Source organism: Oncorhynchus clarkii, chromosome 27, assembly GCF_045791955.1.
Source record: "Oncorhynchus clarkii lewisi isolate Uvic-CL-2024 chromosome 27, UVic_Ocla_1.0, whole genome shotgun sequence".
NCBI classification, from domain to species: Eukaryota; Metazoa; Chordata; class Actinopteri; order Salmoniformes; family Salmonidae; genus Oncorhynchus; species Oncorhynchus clarkii.
The window spans coordinates 240,964-259,900 of record NC_092173.1 but is presented as its reverse complement, the minus strand read 5'-3'; the positions used below and the strand labels follow the sequence as shown (position 1 = coordinate 259,900).

General features: G+C 43.5%; 1 protein-coding gene across 2 annotated transcripts in view; it reads left to right on the top strand.

Moving 5' to 3' along the window:
• The window catches only part of LOC139386324 (protein furry homolog), a 190,223-nt gene that overhangs the window by 140,350 nt on the left and 30,936 nt on the right, over nt 1-18,937 (top strand). For both annotated transcript variants that reach the window (XR_011629033.1, XM_071131847.1), the window contains exons 50-57: nt 1,796-1,972; nt 3,276-3,440; nt 8,642-8,716; nt 9,673-9,846; nt 16,003-16,203; nt 16,765-16,914; nt 17,942-18,108; nt 18,416-18,623. Coding sequence is in view for 1 of the 2 variants with exons in the window: in XM_071131847.1 (XP_070987948.1) it covers nt 1,796-1,972; nt 3,276-3,440; nt 8,642-8,716; nt 9,673-9,846; nt 16,003-16,203; nt 16,765-16,914; nt 17,942-18,108; nt 18,416-18,623 (1,317 nt within the window). In the remaining variant the exon portion in view is untranslated. The remainder of the gene's footprint in view (nt 1-1,795; nt 1,973-3,275; nt 3,441-8,641; nt 8,717-9,672; nt 9,847-16,002; nt 16,204-16,764; nt 16,915-17,941; nt 18,109-18,415; nt 18,624-18,937) is intronic.

Genomic DNA, 18,937 nt, shown 5'->3' with positions numbered 1-18,937 from the left:
CTGTATGTTTGTTTTACTCCATGTGTAACTCTGTGTTGTTGTGTGTCGAACTGCTTTGCTTTATCTTGGCCAGGTCGCAATTGTAAATGAGAACTTGTTCTCAACTTGCCTACCTGGTTAAATAAAGGTGAAATAAAATACAATTAAAAAATCTGCTAACCATGTGTATGTGAGCAATAACATTTGATTTTATTTGACATATGTCTATGTCCTGGGAAATATTCTTGTTACTTACAACCTCATGCTAATCACATTAGCCTACTTCCTGTGGGGGACCCACCGATCCTGTAGAGGTGAACATGATTTTTGAATGACTACCTCATCTCTGTACCCCACACATACAATTGTCTGTAATGTCCCTCAGTCGAGCAGTGAAGTACGAACACAGATTCAACCACAAAGACCAGGGAAGTTTTCCAAATCCTCGCAAAGGGCATTGATAGACGTGAAAAAATATAAATAATTGCAGACATTGAATATCCCTTTGAGCATGGTGAAGTTATTATTTACACCCAGTGACTACAAAGGTACAGGTGACCTTCCTAACTCAGTTGCCGGAGAGGAAAGAAGCCGCTCAGGGATTTTACCATGAGGCCAATGACTTTAAAACAGTTACAGAATGTCATGGTTGTGATATGAGAACTGAGGAAGGACATTGTAGTTACTCCACAATTACTAACCTAATTGACTGAGTGAAAGAAGCCTGTACAGAATCAAAATATTCCAAAACATGCATCCTGTTTGTAACAAGGCACTAAAGTAATACTACAAAAATGTGGCAAAGCAATTCACTTTTTTTCCTGAATACTATTATGATATTATGTTTGGGGCAAATCCAATACAACACATTACTGAGTACCACACTCCATATTTTCAAGCATAGTGGTGGCTGCATCATGTTAAGGGTATGCGTGTAATAGTTAAGGACTGGGGAGTTTTTCAGGATAAAAAAAAACATAATATAGGTAAGCACAGTTAAAATCCAAGAGCAAAACATGGTTCAGTCTGCTTGCCACCAGACACTGAAAGATTAATTCACCTTTCAGCAGGACAATAGCCTAAAACACAAGGCCAAATCTACACTGTAGTTGCTTACCAAGAAGACAGTGAATGTTCCTGAGTGGCCCATTTACAGTTGGCTCAAATCTGATGAAACTCTGTCAAGATCTCCTGGATTGCCATCACCACAGCAGCCTAATTACCATGGCCTTACGATGTCTACCTGAGACTCCAAGCCAAACTCTACACCTTCCTGATTCTTAATCTGCAGCCTTTGGCTTCATCCGGTCCAGTCTCATCCCCTCTGGAATCCTTCTCACATCCTTTCTATTTCCTCCATTATATTATAAACCCATTTCAATCTGTTCAAATCCAATTTTATTGGTCAAGGATAGCAGATGCACATGGTTAGCAGATGTTAATGCGAGTGTAGCGAAATGCTTGTGGTCAATGTCTGGTCCTTGTGAAAAATAATATGATGAACAGAATACTGAATGTAGTATTCCTTTAACTACTGCAAAAAGGGAAAACAGAGTCTTGCGCCTCAGCAACAAATTTAAAGGCACACCCAACATGACTCTATAAACAGCCTGCTGTGTTGGCTGCAGGCCCTCATTCCAGGCTCACACACACTGAAACCTTTCTCCTGGCGGATTCTCCTCAGAGGATTTGCTTTATGCTTCTTTGATAAATGAAAACAGTTTTGACGTCATATGGTGGATATCTTCTAACAGACTCTGTGTTGTGTGTCTCTCTCTCGTTGTGTGTGTGTGCTCTGTCTGCACACGCTCTTCAGACGGCCCACTGGAGGGAAGCCCTAAACATCCTGAAGCTAGTGGTGTCCCGGTCGGCTAGCCTGGTGCAGCCAACGTCCCCCCACAGCGAGCTGGCCCACCTGGACCTCCAGGTGTGGGAGCGCTCCTCCAAAGCCCTGCCCGGGAAAACACTGGACTTTACCTTTGACATCTCTGAGGTTAGTCAGACATCAATGGTTCTTGGTTTCTCTCTCTTTCGCTCTCTTTTGCTCACTCTCTGTCTTACTTTCTCCCACTCTCGCTCTCTCTCTCTCTCTCTCTAACTTCCTCTCACTCTGATGTAATGTTGTCACTCCCTGTCTGACAGCCAAGCCACGGACAAGACAGGGTTTGTTCTGTGCATGAAGCTGTTCTGTGTTAAAGACTGCTTCCCAAATGGCACCCTATTCCCTATACAGTGTAATACTTTTGATCAGGGCTCTGGTCAAAAGTAGTGTACTATAGGGAATAGGGTGCCATTTATGTCATAGCCAAATGTTTGTTGTTAAAAGCATGAAAGGCACTTAGAGGAATGTTTACTGTCTCGCATTTTCTTGTACTTTTCCTGTGTTTTCCAGGGTGTGGTACTGGTGTGAGACTGTTGATGACTGGATCTGTTTTGGACAGGAAACATGTCTTTCCTTCCAGTTAATTACAGATTATGCCTTTTAATAATGACCCCAGTAGATTAGCAGGAAAGCTAGAAAAGTACACGCGCACACACACACACACACAGTAAAAACACTCTCAGCCAGTCTGGGCAGAGCTAGACTAGAGAGCGATGTTGTGAGGGCTAACAGACAGACAGACTGGGAAGCAATGTATGATTTATGTATGTCTAAGAACCAAACAGGCAGCTATTTGTGAGGTTTATGAATGGCAGGAAATATTGTCAGACAGGTCTACTGCCGTCCTTTGTGTGGGAATCAGGGAGGAGGAGAGTTCAAACTGGGCTGGGGTGGAGAGGGAGTGAGCTCCAGCCAAACAGAGAGCATTACAGCCTAGAGAGGAATGATTGAACAAACTTACCTCTCGTTTCTCAGACAAATTCCTCAGTATTTTTAGACGGAAGGGGGTGGGGAGAAAAACACAACAGAAGAACAGCATGTTACCGGAGGCACATGGAATCTGTGTAAATTGACTGCAGCTGGATTGAATAAGCTAATTTAGCCAAACTGGGGGATATCTTATTTTCCTAATGTGCGAATCTCTCCTGCTCGGTAATTGAGCTGCTGGGGCTATGAACGGCTGCCATTGGACAGTGCTTAACAAACGCTGCCTGGCAGGTGTTGAAATATTGATGAGCGGCTGAATAGTTGGCCTGCTGTGTGTCCTGGCTGGGAGGGCTAGACTGGAGCAGCGATAGGACAGAGGAATGGGAGCTGTCCAATCATGGACTTACTGCTGCAGAGACACTCAGGTTCTGCTCCAAACCTGTGCTCTGTGTGTGACGTACTAAGGACCCTACGTGTGTGTTTGTAGACACCAGTGATTGGCAGGAGGTATGAGGAGCTGCAAGGTTCTCCAGGCCAGGAGGGGAAAAGCCGGGCCATAGCTGTGACCTGCAGCACCTCCTCCACCTCCTCGGGCTCCACCTCCAACAACGTCCTGGTTCCAGTCAGCTGGAAAATACCCCAGTCCTCTCAGGTCAGTGTCACCCTTTCTCCCTCTTCTCCCACAGTTTCTCAGGTCAGCCTCCCCTTTCACCCCTCCTCCCCCAGTCTTTTCAGGTCAGTGTCTCCCGTCCTCCCCCTTTTCCATCCCTCCTCCAAGGTCAGTCTCCCACTCCACCCCCAGTCCTCTCAGGTTAGTGTCCCGCTTACATTTTACATTTGAGTAATTTAGCAGATCCTCTTCTCCAGAGCTATTACAGGAGCAATTATAGTTAAGTGCCTTGCTCAAGGGCACATTCAACAGATTTTTCACCTAGTCATCTCGGGGATCTGAACCAACAACCTTTTGGTTACTGGGGCTGCCTATCACCCCCTTCTCCCCCAGTCCTCCAAGGTCAGTCTACCCCTTTCAGTCCTCTCAGGTCTGTCTCACCCCCTACCCAAATCCTCACAAGTCAATCTCTCCCTTTCTCTTCCAAAATGTTACTTCTATCTAGCCTGGTCACTAGTTCCTGTTTGTGCTTTAACCAAACCTTCACGTTTCTTGTATGCCATGGCAAGGACCACTACAGAGGAGTTGGCTAAAGCACACCCAGATCTGGCCTCCAGGATTATTGTGATCAGGAAGCGAGAAATAACAACAAACATAAAAAGTAAGAGTCAATATAGCTCTGGTCCAGGGCAAAGTGTGCACTCCTCCACTAGTAGTGTCCAGTAGTAGTGGAGAAACGCGCACTACCCCCTGGACTAGAGCTAGAGTCAGGGGCTCCACTTTGGTTTTTATCTAAAGCTCATATCTTGCATTTTTACACAATCCAATATGCTGTCTCTATTTAGAACAAAAAGTAAGCAAACATGCCCACTGTCATCAAGCTAGGTAAGAGATCATTATTAAGTATGTTTAATGTGATTTATCAGACTGAACAAGATCAAAGGTAATTCAATAATAAATATTGTTGCACCTTTAACCGATAGACTAACAAATGAACAACTCTTGATTGACTTTAAGACATCCTCTATATCAAATTTCAGTCAGACTGACCTGCCAGCCCGAGCCACCTGCATGCCCGACCCCCACCAGTCTAGTCAATAACTCCACTCTCTCCCAACACAAGTTCCGTCCCGTTCCCACCTTTTAAAAAATGTTTTGTTCCCAAGGGAAAGTTGTGAAAATAAATAAAAAACACCTAAAATATACATTAACATGCATTAATCTCATATGCCTAATAGTACTGTAGAGCTATTTTTACTTGCACACAATATAGCTGGGTTGCCCCCCAACACAACCCACTCAGCTTTAGGATCTTAGTGAAACATTCATTTTTGGTTTTGCGTGTGTTATGCCAAGGCCAGAGCGACAACCCACAGGACGAAAGACCCCCAGGGCCAGGACTGAGGAGCGCAGCAACTAGAGATTGCCTAAATCGGTATCTCCACTGACATGGGCATGTTTTCAATGCAGACTACTTTATTCAAACTGTATTCCATATAACACATCCAGACCTCATGAAAGTTGCCCAGTATACCCTTAATCTTGTAATAAATCAAAGCTAGTGATACATAACTTGACATTGTGTGAGGAAAACCAACCTTCCAATTAATGGTATTGCATTTCTTAGTCGCTATAAATGGCTACACAGTTTCTTCAGATAAGTCTCCAGTATCAACATTTCCAAGCAAACAAAAACAGGGAGAATCTATAGACATGCAGAGATAAAAGAACATACTGTTTGCCAGAATTCAGCCAGCCTTCACAAGACCATAACATATGCAAATGGGTCCGCTTTTGTGTTTTACACCTCAGCAGAGGAATTACATGGTTGAGTGCATGTTATTCAGTTTCACTGGCATATAGTACTTTCTATGGATGGCCTTAAACTGTAGTCATTTATGTCTGAGATGATATGAACATGACTGGACATTAAAACATATGTATCCATTCATCATCATCAATAGCTTCTACCAGGTCTCCCTCACATTTTTGTTTTACATATTTGTGTCATCGGGAAAAGCCTCTATCAACTCTTGATACAGTTTGGAAATCAACTTTGGGGGTTTGTCAGACTCCCTTAAAATGGCATTTGGCTTTTCCAGTGTTTGCTGCAGAGAGTGTGGTGTGTCTTCAGAAATTCACCTCACCTCTGTCACAGACTGGTCTTCCCTGGCTGCCTGACCCTGCTGGGACCCCATCACCATCTGATCCTGTTGTGTACTGATTGCACTAGAGGGCTGCATTCCTACTGGATGTCTGCGGGACCTTGCTGCGCAGTCAGCATTTCTCATGCTACGGGCAAGGGGGGTCATAAAGACGACTTTCGGATGCAAATATTTTTGTTGTCCCACAGATTATTTGGAAACGGTCCTCTTTCTGCTTTGTGTGCGTTAGCCTACCTATTGTGTTAAATGCGCATATCTTTGCATTGTTCACACATTCGTTGCTTCAACTTCAACATTAGCCTACCTCTCCTAGTTGGGTGTGAGAGTAGGCTGCCTACATAGGCAGAGAGTCACGTGGCAGTTAACTTGAATATGAAATTAATTATGATTAGACTGAAGTTTACTACGGTCTCTGTAAATTATTATTGATAATGGAAGAAGTGGAGGGCGCTCAACCAACAGGAGTGGGAAGTGCAATCAAAACATGGAATCATCATTGAAAAGGCACAAAGCACACATAGGTTAGGTTACTATGGTGAGCGACCGTTGAGCCTATTCATTTAAGTATTGATTACCCTTTTATTTGCCTCTGCCTGCAAATTGTCCTCCTAATAGGTGGGCGATATTCTATAGGACTAAGCAAAACGTAGCAAGTGTCACTGCCCTGCAAGATCAGGTGTGGTCTCAATTAAATAGAGTAGGATATAGCCTATGCATGTGTGAAGAAGCACGGGGCAGTTATCTTTCCAAGGATATGTACTTCCTTAATAGGCCTATGATTAGGCTATAGTTTACATTGCCTAGAAATAGGCTTAAATATTGATCACCCATTATTTCACCGTCTGAAAATCTTACCACTCCCCCCAAAAATTGCTTATTGGCTGATATAGCCCAGTAATACAATATAAGGCCCATGTAAGAATCTCTGGTAATTGAACCTATTTCTTAAGTTATTTTTGCAAGTTTGAAATTGCCTATAGGGTGCAAAATTGCTGGGACCATGGCTGGCAAGTGAGCTGTGTCACATACTGCGGTTGGGTTTGGGACCAGTTCTTGCGGTAGTGTGTGGGTGTCAGACAGAAGGCCAGCAGGTGAGGGCGGGAGCGGGATAAAGAAATCGGTCCAGCGCAGACCTCTACTGTGCATCATGACAGGGAAATCTGTAACATTACAGCTGTTTATTACTGTCAGTGTGAAAAGTAGGTAATTAGCTAGGGAAACTGACAGATCAATAACGTTACATTGCCATTCTGACTAATAAAACTCACATTGCACTGAAAAAACGTCAGAATATCAATCTTCAATTGTTGGCCGATGGGTTCATCATTTGATTCAGGTCTAGTTTGATTAAGGCAGAAATAATATCTAATGTTAGCCAACTTTTTGCCAGCGCTCTCTAAGTTAATTTACTTCTGAAATGAGACAAAACAAAGGCTACAAAATATTTCCATCCAAACAACAGCTGTTAGATAGTAATACTAGCCACGTCATACCGATCTCTGACAGATACAGTTGAAGTTGGAAGTTTACATACACATAGGTTGGAGTCATTAAAACTTGTTTTTCAACCACTCCACAAATGTTTTGTTAACAAACTATAGTTTTGGCAAGTCGGTTAGGACCTCTACTTTGTGCATGACGCAAGTACTTTTTCCAACAATTGTTTACAGATAGATTATTTCACTTATAATTCACAGCATAACAATTCCAGTGGGTCAGCACTAAGTTGACTGTGCCTTTTAAACAGCTTGGAAACAGCTTGGAAAATTCCAGAAATGTATGTCATGGCTTTAGAAGCTTCTGATAGGGTAATTAACATAATTTGAGTCAATTGGAGGTGTACCTGTGGATGTATTTCAAGGCCTACCTTCAAACTCAATGCCTCTTTGCTTAACATCATGGGAAAATCAAAAGAAATGTGTAGACCTCCGCAAGTCTGGTTCATCCTTGGGAGCAATTTCCAAATGCCTGAAGGTACCACGTTCATCTGTACAAGCAATAGTACGCAAGTATAAACACCATGGGACCACGCAGCCGTCATACCGCTCAGGAAGGAGACGCGTTCTGTCTCCTAGGGATGAATGTACTTTGGTGCGAAAAGTGCTAATCAGTCCCAGAACAACAGCAAAGGACCTTGTGAAGATGCTGGAGGAAACGGGTACAAAATTATCTATATCCACAGTAAAACAAGTCCTATATCGTTATAACCTGAAAGGCTGCTCAGCAAGGAGGAAGCCACTGCTCCAAAACTGCCACTACGTTTTGCAACTGCACATGGGGACAAAGATCGTACATTTTGGAGAAATGTCCTTTGGTCTGATGAAACAAAAATAAAATGGCCAATTTGGCCATAATGACCATCCAAACAGTCTACCCAACCACACCTTTGTCTACTTTTTTAATCAATGTAAAGCTGGTGTAGGGACAAAAATGCAATTTCAGAATGTGAGGGGGCTGTTTGGAGTGTTTAGGCATCTGGATATAGGACCATGCGGACACCACAGAACGGGCAGACAGGCCGTGTGAAGGCAAAGCTTCTGGTAGGCTGGCTGGACCAGCACAACAAAGTTGAGCATCGTTCAATGTGTATGTGTTGCGCTCTTGGCTAGAGTCAACAATACGTCAAATCTTCAAAACTTGTGTGATGACAAATATTAGAGTACATTTCTGTGTACTTTAAGTAGAACAAACATTCCTACGGTGTTCAAGTTATCCAATGTTTACAGTGGGCAGGAACAGGGTAGTCTTTTTAAAGGAAACAACAGAAGTAAAAAGAGTGTGTAGCTTAAAGGAAATTTTACTCAACTATTTTTTAGTATTGTGATCTATTGTTAATGCAATCACAAAATTGTGCATGACAGCAGCCAGGTTTTCAAGATGGAGAGCTTTCAGTACGGTGATGATGCATTTCCTTGAAAGAGATGCACGGTCAGATCATGTTTTTATATTTATATTGACGTAATCGGATTTCTTGTGTCGCTGTCCGGTCAGGGGTCCTACTCCACAATCTGAACAAAGCAGCTCTGCTCTGCTCTGGTGGAACGTCACCTCACTTCTCTCTTCTCTCCATATCTGCAGAAGAGGACACGGGAGAAGCTGGTGAATGTGTTGTGTCTGTGTGGACAGGGATTGGGGCTCACTAAAAACCCTTCGGTAAGACACACACACACACACACACACACACACACACACACACACACACACACACACAGTTAATGTTGAGTATTCATAAAAGTTAACTTTTTTGTTCAGAATCACTGAGAGAAAGCAGCAGTCATCACTTATTCAACAATTAGACACACTGATTGTGATAATGGCCTACCGGTACTCATATTGCAGGCATTTTGTGAAAGTTATACACTGAGTGCACAAAACATTAGAAACACCTGCTCTTTCCATGACAGACTGACCAGGTGAAAACTAGAATCCCTTATTGATGTCACCTGTTACATCCACTTCAATCAATGTAAATAAAGGGGAGGAGACTGATTGTGTATCTGTGCAATTCAGAGGGTGAATGGGAAAGACTTAAGTCCCTTTCAACAGGGTATGGTAGTAGGTGGCAGGCGCACCGGTTTGAGTGTGCCAAGAACTGCAACGCTGCTTGGTTTGGCACGCTCAACAGTTTCCCGTGTGTATCAAGAATGGTCCACCTCTCAAAGGACATCCAGCCAACTTGACACAATTGTGGGAAGCATTGGAGTAAACATGGGCCAGCATCCCTGTGGAATGCTTTCGACACCTTGTAGAGTCCATCCCTGACGAATTGAGGCTGTTCTGAGGGGGTCCAACTCAATATTATAAAGGTGTTCCTAATGTTTTGTACACTCAGTATGTATGTTGAGGGGTTAAGAATGACGTGTAACCAATGTCATAGTAGTGCCTTAAGATTGTGTAACATGACTGGCTATTTAATATGGAAGACGTTTAAAAAATAGATATACTAATAATGTTTATGCACCGTGATCCCATATGAAAAAGATTGATGAGAATTATGTTTGTTTGATATGAATTGTAGATTTAAGCATGCTTTTTTTTAATGGAGTGGGGTACTCCCATGTATGCTTCGTATGCTTTTAATACACCCCTATGTATCCTCCCGTCCCCAGGTGATCTTCTCCAGCTGTGGCGAGCAGGACCTGATAGATCTGCAGCCCAGCCTGGTGTCATCTGAGGAGGGGACACAGGAGCAGGACAACAACATGGATGACACCACGTCCGAACAACAATTCAGAGTCTTCAGAGACTTTGACTTCCTGGATGTGGAGCTAGAGGAAGGAGAGGTGAGATTGGTTGATTGATTTTGATCATTTAAAAACATAATTCTAATCACGCAAGGCCTTTGAAATCATTGAAGATAAACGCAAAAAACCCCAGCTTTATTACAGTTTATTTCCAATGTGGTTCTCTGGTTTAAGCAGGCAAGCTGACTGTCAGGGCTGAGAATATAACTAGTATAGTGGGGGGGGGGGGGGGGGGGGGGGGGGCGCAGTGTTGCAGTGCACAGACGTACTCAGTGTGTAGTGCTGATATAGAACCTCAGTCTCCCAAACCTTATGATAGAGGTTAAAAAAAAAACATAATCATCATAATCATTAAGTACTGTGTACATATGACACTAATGTACACAGTATTAGTGTAATCATTAAATCAGAGAGTTGGAAACGTTCTCAATCCCAAATGAGTGTCTCAACCATACGAATGGAATTACTAGAAGGGGCATCTCAATGAAGCCATGATGGGTGGCCCTTTATTAATCTATGGTCTCAACAGATCTCCAGGACACTTTGTTGTGTCTACTTTGATTTCTTCTCTTCTATCCTCTAATGTAATGTGGGTTTATTTTTTCTGTTTTTGTCTGTGCCACCATCTAGGAGGTCCAGGTAAGTCCAGTCATGTTGCAATTCAATTACTGTATTGTGTAGATGGGATGTAGTAGTCTATGGATCCAAACAGTACCCTATTTCCTATGTAGTGCACTACTTTTTACCAGAGCTCTACAGTAGTGCACTACATAGGGTGGATTCTTTCCCTATGGAGGTATGTGATACAGTAGCACTGTGCATGCTCACGCACATGTTTGGAGTGTGTTCAGGGTTTACTCACCCTAATGTTAAGTCAAGTCCTCACTTAAGACTACACTTCCTGTCAGGGCCTGTGTTCTTAGTACTTCCTGTCAGAGGGATACTATAGCATCATGTAGCTCGGACGTGACCTAACAGAATCCCATCAACACACATTACACACAACCTTCCATTCACTGGATATGAGCAGACGTATTACTCTTAAACGAGTAGCATGTAATCCGTGTTGATCACTGTTGAGGTAATGTCCCAAATGCACCCTATTCCCTACACAAATGCACTACCTATAGATTCCTCTCCATTTATGTTGCATTTGCTCAGATTATTATTTAATACCAGTCATGTCCAGTGAATTATGTTAGAATGGCATTGATTCTAATACATGTGAATAATTTCCATAATAATAACACTATGTACATATGTAGAAAAACAAAAAGGGCAAAACCCCACCCCATCTGTCAGCCCAGCTAGCAACAAACGTTCCCAAAACTTTAGAGAACATTTCCTTCCGAGTCTCATTAGGTCATTACCTAACATTTTCATATCAATGTTCCAGTGATGTGCAAGGACTGTTTTCAAGAGACCATCTCCTTAATGTGAAACAGAACTTACCCAGAACGTGGTTACCATGTTCTCTGAATATTCAATATTAGTGTTCTAGACACGTTTCATGGGATCATTGTAAGAACATTCATGTGTCCAGTTTTCTTAGGGTTAGGAGGATATCTAATCAACGTCACACCAAACATACACAGAACATGGTTGCCATGTTCTCAGACTATAAGTCATTCATTTTCTAGATAGGTTTCATGGGAACGTTGCAAGAACTTTCCTGTGTACAAGGACGTTTAAAACAGGACGTTCTGTCATGGTCCCCTGGAGGTTTTTGTCTAGTTCCCAGCTTTTTCTAGGGACTTCCCTATATACGTTTTTAGGCCTATGCCTGATGGTCCCAAAGAAACGTTCTCCGGAAGAAAAATACTTGTTTCTTTACACACCACCCCTTATTATGGTTGCCGAGCCCATCAAGGCCCTGATTGGTGAACCACTTATCCATTCACAGCCATTTGTCTGTTTGCAAGGTTAGGGACACCCACACACACACAAACAGTACTTTCAACACGCAATATTTTCAACTTACATATTTGAAACACTTTGATATATAAGATTATATTGTGCATGTTCATATACAGTGCCTTCAGAAAGTATTCACGCCCCTTGACTTTTTCCACATTTTGTTGTGTTACAGCCTGAATTTAAAATCAATTAAGTTCAGATTTTGTGTCACTTGTCTACACACAATACCCCATAATGTCGGAATGGAATTATGTTGTCAGTGTCCTGAATACAAAGTGTTATGTTTGGGGCAAATACAACACATCATAGAGTACCACTCTTCATGTTTTCAAGAATGGTGGTGGCTGCATTATGTTATCAGTATGCTTGTCATCGGCAAGGACTAGGGAGTTTTTTTAGGATAAAAATAAATGTAATAGAGCTAAGCACAAGCAAAATCCTAGAGGAAAACCTGGTTGTGCTTTCCAACAGACACTGGGAGACAAATTCACCTTTCAGCAGTACAATAACCTGAAAGAAAAGAGAAACTCGCACACTGCTCTTGCTAGTATCACTGTTCTTTATTAAGCTTATGTATCGGCCTCAAGGCCTTCGTCAGAGCTTTTAATAAAGAACAGTGATACGCTGGAGTTGCTTACCAAGACATTGAATTTTCCTGAGTGGCCTAGCTACAGTTTTGACTTAAGTCGGCTTGAACATTAATGGCAAGACTTGAAAATTCCACGTTGTAACGCAACAACAACAAAAAGTCAAGGAGTGTGAATACTTTCTGAAGACACAGTAATTATTATTACCTGGGATTTGAACTCCGATCTTGGGTCACGGCATTCTGATCTTCTTGCTACTCCACAATGTGTGTGTCAGTTGTTAGTTAATCGGATTATTGTCTCATCGTTGATTTGATTGAGTTATTTCATACATTTTAGGGGTTGTCTGTTTTATTTATCTCATGTTGGTGGGCATATTACTCTGTTTAATGTAACTCCAATGATAAATAAAGTATTTTTGATTTAGTGTACTTTTTACTTCAAAGTTTTACATTGTCGGTGAAATCAGTCTTTGACGGTGGTGTAGCAGTAAGATCAGAATGCCGTGAACCGAGAGGTTATTAGTTAAAAAGTGAAGAAGAAGAATTACTGGAAATGAACATGCACAAAGTGTCAAATATGTTAGCTGAAAACGATGTATGTTGAAAGCACTGTTTGTGTTTGTCCCTTGCCAACAGAAAAAGAGCTGTGAATGTATCAGTGGTTCACCAATCAGGACCTTGATGGGCTCAGCAACTGTAACAAGGGGTGATGTGTAAAGAAACATGTTTTTTTCTCCGGAGAACATTTCTTTGGGAGTATCAGGGGATGTCCTAAAAACGTATTTGGGGACGTCACCGGAACAACCCGGGAACTAGACAAAAACCTCCAGGGGACTTTACATTTCAAATTTTAGTCATTTAGTAGACACTGTTATCGAGAGCGACTAACAATTTAGGTAGGTGAGACAACGCATCACAATCATATCAAGTACATTTTCCCTCAACAAAGCATTCATCAGCAAAGTTAGTGCTAGTGGGAAAAGACAAGTGCATTTTATTTATTTTATTTTGGGGGGGGTTCGGAGGCACTGAGTTATTTACGATACTCTTCAAAGAGGTAAGATTTCATGCAATTTTCAAAAGATGGGCCTGGACTTTAAGGGGAAGCTTGTTCCACCATTGGGGTACTAGGACATAGAAGAGCTTTGACTGGGCTGAGCGGAAGCTGACCTCCCGTAGGGGTGGGAGGGCCAAGAGACCAGAAGTGGCGGAATGGAGTACTCGGGTTAGGATTTAAGGGTTGAGGATAGCCTGACGGTAAGGAGGTGCAGTTCCCCTTGCTGCTCCATATGCAAGCACCAGGGTCTTGAAGATGATGCGAGCTTCGACTGGAAGCCAGTGTGTGGAGGAGTGGGTGAACTTAGGAAGGTTGAACACCATGTGGGCTGCGACGTTCTGGATAAATTACAGGGGTTTGACACAAGCGGGGAGCCCAGCCAAGAGAGTTGCAGTAATCTAGACGGGAGATGACAAGTGCCTGGATTAGAACCTGCACCGTTTCCTGTGTGAGGAAAGGTCGTACTCTATGGATGTTGTAGAGCATGAACCTGCAGGAGCGAGTCACTGATTTGCAGAAAATGACAGTGTTGTCCAGGGTCACGCCAAGGTTCTTTACACTCTGGGAGGGGGACACCGTGGAGTTGTCAACCGTGATGGAGAGGTCTTGGAGCAAGCAGGCCTTTCCCGGGAGGAAGAGCAGCTCCGTTTTGTTGAGATTGAACTTGAGGTTTCGGGCCGACATCCAAACTGAGATGTCTGCCAGGCACGCAGAGATGCGTGTCGCCACCTTGGTATCAGAGGGGCGGAGGAGAATAGTGGTTGAGTGTCATCCGCATAGCAATGATAAGAGAGACCATGTGAGGATATGACTGAGCCGAGTGACTTCGAAAAGTGGAGAGGGTCTAGAACCGAGCCCTGGGGGACACCAGTAGTGAGAGCACGTGGTGCAGACACAGATCCTCGCCACGCCACCTGGTAGGAGTGACCGTTCAGGTAGGATGCAATGCAAGAGTGAGCCCAACCCTGAAAGGGTGGAGAGGAGGATCTGATGGTTCATGGTGTCAAAGGCAGCAGGTAGACTTAGGGGGATGAGAACAGAGGAGAGCGTTTGGCAGAGCGGAGAGCCTTTGTGACACAGAGGAGAGCGGTCTCAGTTGATTGAGCCGCCTTGAAGCCTGACTGGTTAGGGTCAAGAGGATTATTCTGATAGAGATAACGAGAGAGTTGGTCAGAGACCGTACGCTCAAGTGTTTTGGAAATAAAAGAAGGGATACTGGTCTGTAGTTTTTAACGTCAGTGGGGTCAAATGTTGGTTTCTTGAGGGGACCGACTCTGGCCATCTTGAAGTAAGAGGGGACGCAGCCAGTGGTCAGGGATGTGGGGAATAGGAGAAACGATAAGGAAATTACAATAAGGAAATGTTCTAACTCTAATGTCAAAACATGCTAAGTAGGTTCTCGGGAGGTTTTTGCTAACATACATATAATGTTCCCCTAACTAATGGAAAACTGGTCACTCAAACATCAGCGGAACGTTATGGGTTACATTACAAAAACATTCTCTTCCCCTAGAATTGTTAGCTGGGACTGCAGGCAGGCTCAAACAGATCTGGGACCAGGCTAGCCCTTTCTTTCCACCAGAGTAAAATATGATGAAGCTAGTCAGTCACCACAGGTCCAGGATCTGTACTGCCTGATGTGGTGACCTGGACTGTATTCCAAATGGCACCCTATTCCCTTTATAATACACTACTTTTGACCAGGGCTCATGAGAAAGTAGGGTGCCATATGAAATGCAGCCCTGAGGAGGCTGGTTGGATTCTCCAGAATCGTGACCTGATGGAAAGTAATTTGGCATCTGAACTGGTGTAGGATGACGTTTCCACTAGACACATCTTGGGTCAGTTTTGCATTTTCCCCTGTAATGGTTAGGATTGGGGGAGGGGAAGCTGTACCTAGAGGCAACTTCACCCAGGAGGATCTGAAACAAGACTGAAGCCATTAGGCTCAGGGGGAAGATAATACTACACAATATTTAGGAAGTCCAAAAAGCTCCCAGTGGAGTTGTTTTTCAGTTTTTGTTAAGAGGGCTATTTTGATTTGATCCATTGGAAAGTTTTTTTTATGATGCACTAAAAGACTACTTTTTCACGTGACTTGCCAAACCGTACTGTGCTGTCTTGGATATTTTCTGTTCACGTGGTCCATCAGCACGGTTCCAGCAACTGTGGTTGAATGTGTAACCATGCTAGGGTAGTACATCTCAGCTTGGCTTGTATCACCTCCGCTCAGTAGTGTGAAATGGTATAAGTGAGGCTGTTGACATTGTCATTGGGTAACTCTCCCATGAAGATCAGCCTTGATTTGACTTGCACTGCATGGTCAAGTATTTGTGTGTGTGTGTGTGTGTGTGTGTGTGTGTGTGTAGACTCCTTTTTGTGTGTTTGTGTAAACCCCTGTGTGTGCGTGCATGCATGGGTTTAGACCACTGTGTATGTGTGTGCGTGCGATGTGTAGACCTCTTTGTGTGTGCATAGACCTCTGTGTGTGTGTGTGTGTGTGTGTGTGTGTGTGTGTGCTTGTGTGTAGACCCCCTTTGTGTGTCTGCGTAGACCCCTGTGAGTGTGTATGTGTGAGGCATCTGGCTCTGTGTCGTCTAGTTTCTTAAAGCTGTGTGTATCGTCCTCGCAGGGGGAGACGATGGACAGCTTCAACTGGGGGGTGCGGAGACGCTCCATGGATAGCCTGGACAGGAGTGACATGGTGCCCCTGGATGACAGTGAGCTGTCCAGCAGCACACCCAGCCTAGGCCAGTTCACCCACCAGGACTCAGAGGAATCCTCAGAGGAAGAGTCCATCACCGCCAGCCAGATCCTCTCTCACTCCCAGGTGGTACGTCTCTCTAACCACAGACCTAGGATCAGATTATCCCCCCCCAATCCTAACCTTAACTATTGGGGGGATTAAATTATTTCTGAACATGTATAAACGGTTATAATTGCTAGGACACAACCAGGAGGCATGCTCTGCTGCTCTGTGCTTATCTCATACAATTCTGCTCAAATACTTTGTTTATACTTTATGTATTGTGAAATGGTTTTCTCTCAACAGTTGCCTCGTGCATGATGTCCTGACTAGCAGATCTGGGTTCAAGTAGTATTTGTTTTCTTCAAAGTACTTCAAGCTCGATCAGGTTCATGGAACCAATGGAATAGTCCCAAAAGTGCAAACCTCGCCCATCTGGCACTGGTTCAAGTAGTATTTGTTTCCTTCCAAATACTTCAAGCTCGATTGAGCTCGCCTGGTGCCATAGAACCAAGGTGGTAGTCCGAAAGTGTAAACCTAGCCCGATCGATCAATCCAAATATTTGAAAGAAAGCGAATACTATTTTAACCCGGATCTGATGATTAGACTGGAGGAGGACTCTGAGCTGTACTTTTGTCTCGTTGCAGATTGTGAATCTCTCCCCCACCGAGGAGGTCAATCAACTGGACTCTCTGTACACCTCCGTTGACAACTCAGCCGCTGACCCTCCTCTTCCCCCTCTGCACACCCGAACGTCCAGTTTCGAGGTCTCGCTGGCAGAGAATTCAATGTCGAGGGTGAATAAGGACTTCAGAGTGTCTGAGATATGGGCGCCCACTCACTCCTATTCCTCCCATCAACGCTGCCAAATAATACAATTATATCCTATCCTTTCGCAGTTTGATTTTAGCGATAAGTGTTGATGTTTCTCAATAAGGTATTATGTGTATTTCTCTGTGAATCTTCAAGATTTTCTCCAGAGAGGATATGGCAGGACCCTGTCTGTAGTCTTCAGCTTCTAGTTAGCTGCATGTCACAGCTAAATCTTCTAATACCTGCTCTTACACCTATTATCTAATGTGTTGGGTTGGTTGGTGCTGCAAATGCTTCCATTTATATTCAATACTATCTTTTGAGGAATAGTATTGCTGTGTTCTTGGGGTTTTGTGGTTGTTTGGTAGCAAGGTGGTTCTCTTTCTGTGTCTGAAACAATTGGTATAATTTGTACACACTCGTGAAAGTGTAACCAAATGTGAAATTAAACATAGCATAGAGTATCTTTGTCCATTGGAAAGGGCAGTGTCCCTATCATTTATTCCTAATACTGTACTTTCAAAAAATGTCTTACCTTTAGGAGGAAAGTGTCATAATTGTGAGTCATTCTCATCATTAAGCAATATTATGCATATTCCCCCAAAAGCACATAATCGAATATTTGAGTGCATGTAATAATAATGGATTCATGGAGTGCTTTAACACTTTAGTGCTCTCAGTGATTTACCGTCACTCACTGGATTCCGTCAGTAGAACCCCATCAGTGTTGTATTAAATTACATAGACCAGTGTTTCCCAAACCTGTCCTCAAGTACCTACAGCCAGTTTTGAAGTACTGGAATAGATCAAATTGGCTGGGGGTACTACACTGAGTGTGCTTCCCAAATAGCACCCTTTTCCCTATATAGTGCACTACTTTTGACCAGAGCCCTATGAACCCTAGTCAAAGTAGTGCACTACCTCGGGAGTAGGGTGCCATTTGGAACGCAACCTGATATCTGATACCGGCACTTCGAGTAAGTCCCTCCCTCCTTTCCTCTCTCCCTCTAGGCTGAGGTATCAGTAGAAGACGAGGACACGAACATCCATGAGGATGACCTGTCCGTCAGTGACTTCCTGCCAGGGTTTGACTGCAGCGGCGACAGCTTCAGCCTGGAAAATCTGGCTCCGGGAGACGACCGAGGAGAACTGGACCTGGACTTCAGCGCACTGCCCAGGTACATAGCACTGTTCAGGTCTGTTAGAAGAAAACGTGGTTAATGAAATAGTTTTTATAGTGCTTTATACATTTCAGGCCAATAAATGCTTATTAATTGTAATGGAATTGGTCATAAAGTGTGATCATGAAAGTCTAATCAAACCTGCAACAGTGCTTTTGTCAGTATTTATAACCTTTTCATACTACTGAATGGTAAAATACTATTATGTAAGCAGGCACAATATAGTTCTGGTCAGCATGAGGGTCTGAAAAGTGTTTTGGAGTGCTGCTATTTCTTCATGTGTGTGCCTGGTTTACCCCATCAGTCTCGGCGAGGAGGAGAGAGACGAGCTGATGGAGTCTCGTTCTTCCCTGCCTCCGTCACCCTTCTTCTCGGCCATCCTGGCGGCGTTCCAGCCGGCGGTGTGCGATGACGCCGACGAGGCGTGGCGGAGGCACATCAACCAGCTGGTGTCCGACTCAGACGGCTCCTGCGCCATCTACACCTTCCAAGTATTCTCCTCCTTCTTCCAGGTAGATGGTGAATTCACATTGCTCACTACCTGTGCTCTCCCCCCTGTGTGTTTATTTTTTACAGCATGTGAAACAGTATCGTTGGTGGTAGCCTATCGAGCACAGTGTTTAAGCTGGCTAGCGAGAACTTCCCTTTTCTGATTGGTTATCACAAAGTTGTGTTACTGAAATTCGCAACTATAGTTGCCAACAGTCAAATCTTAGAATGTCGCTTCGTGTCTCCTTACATTGAAAATTATATATTTATTTTTTGTTGTTGCTGAAACGAGTAAACCACCTGAATCTATCGTAACAGCCAAAGAGACCTTCCGGTA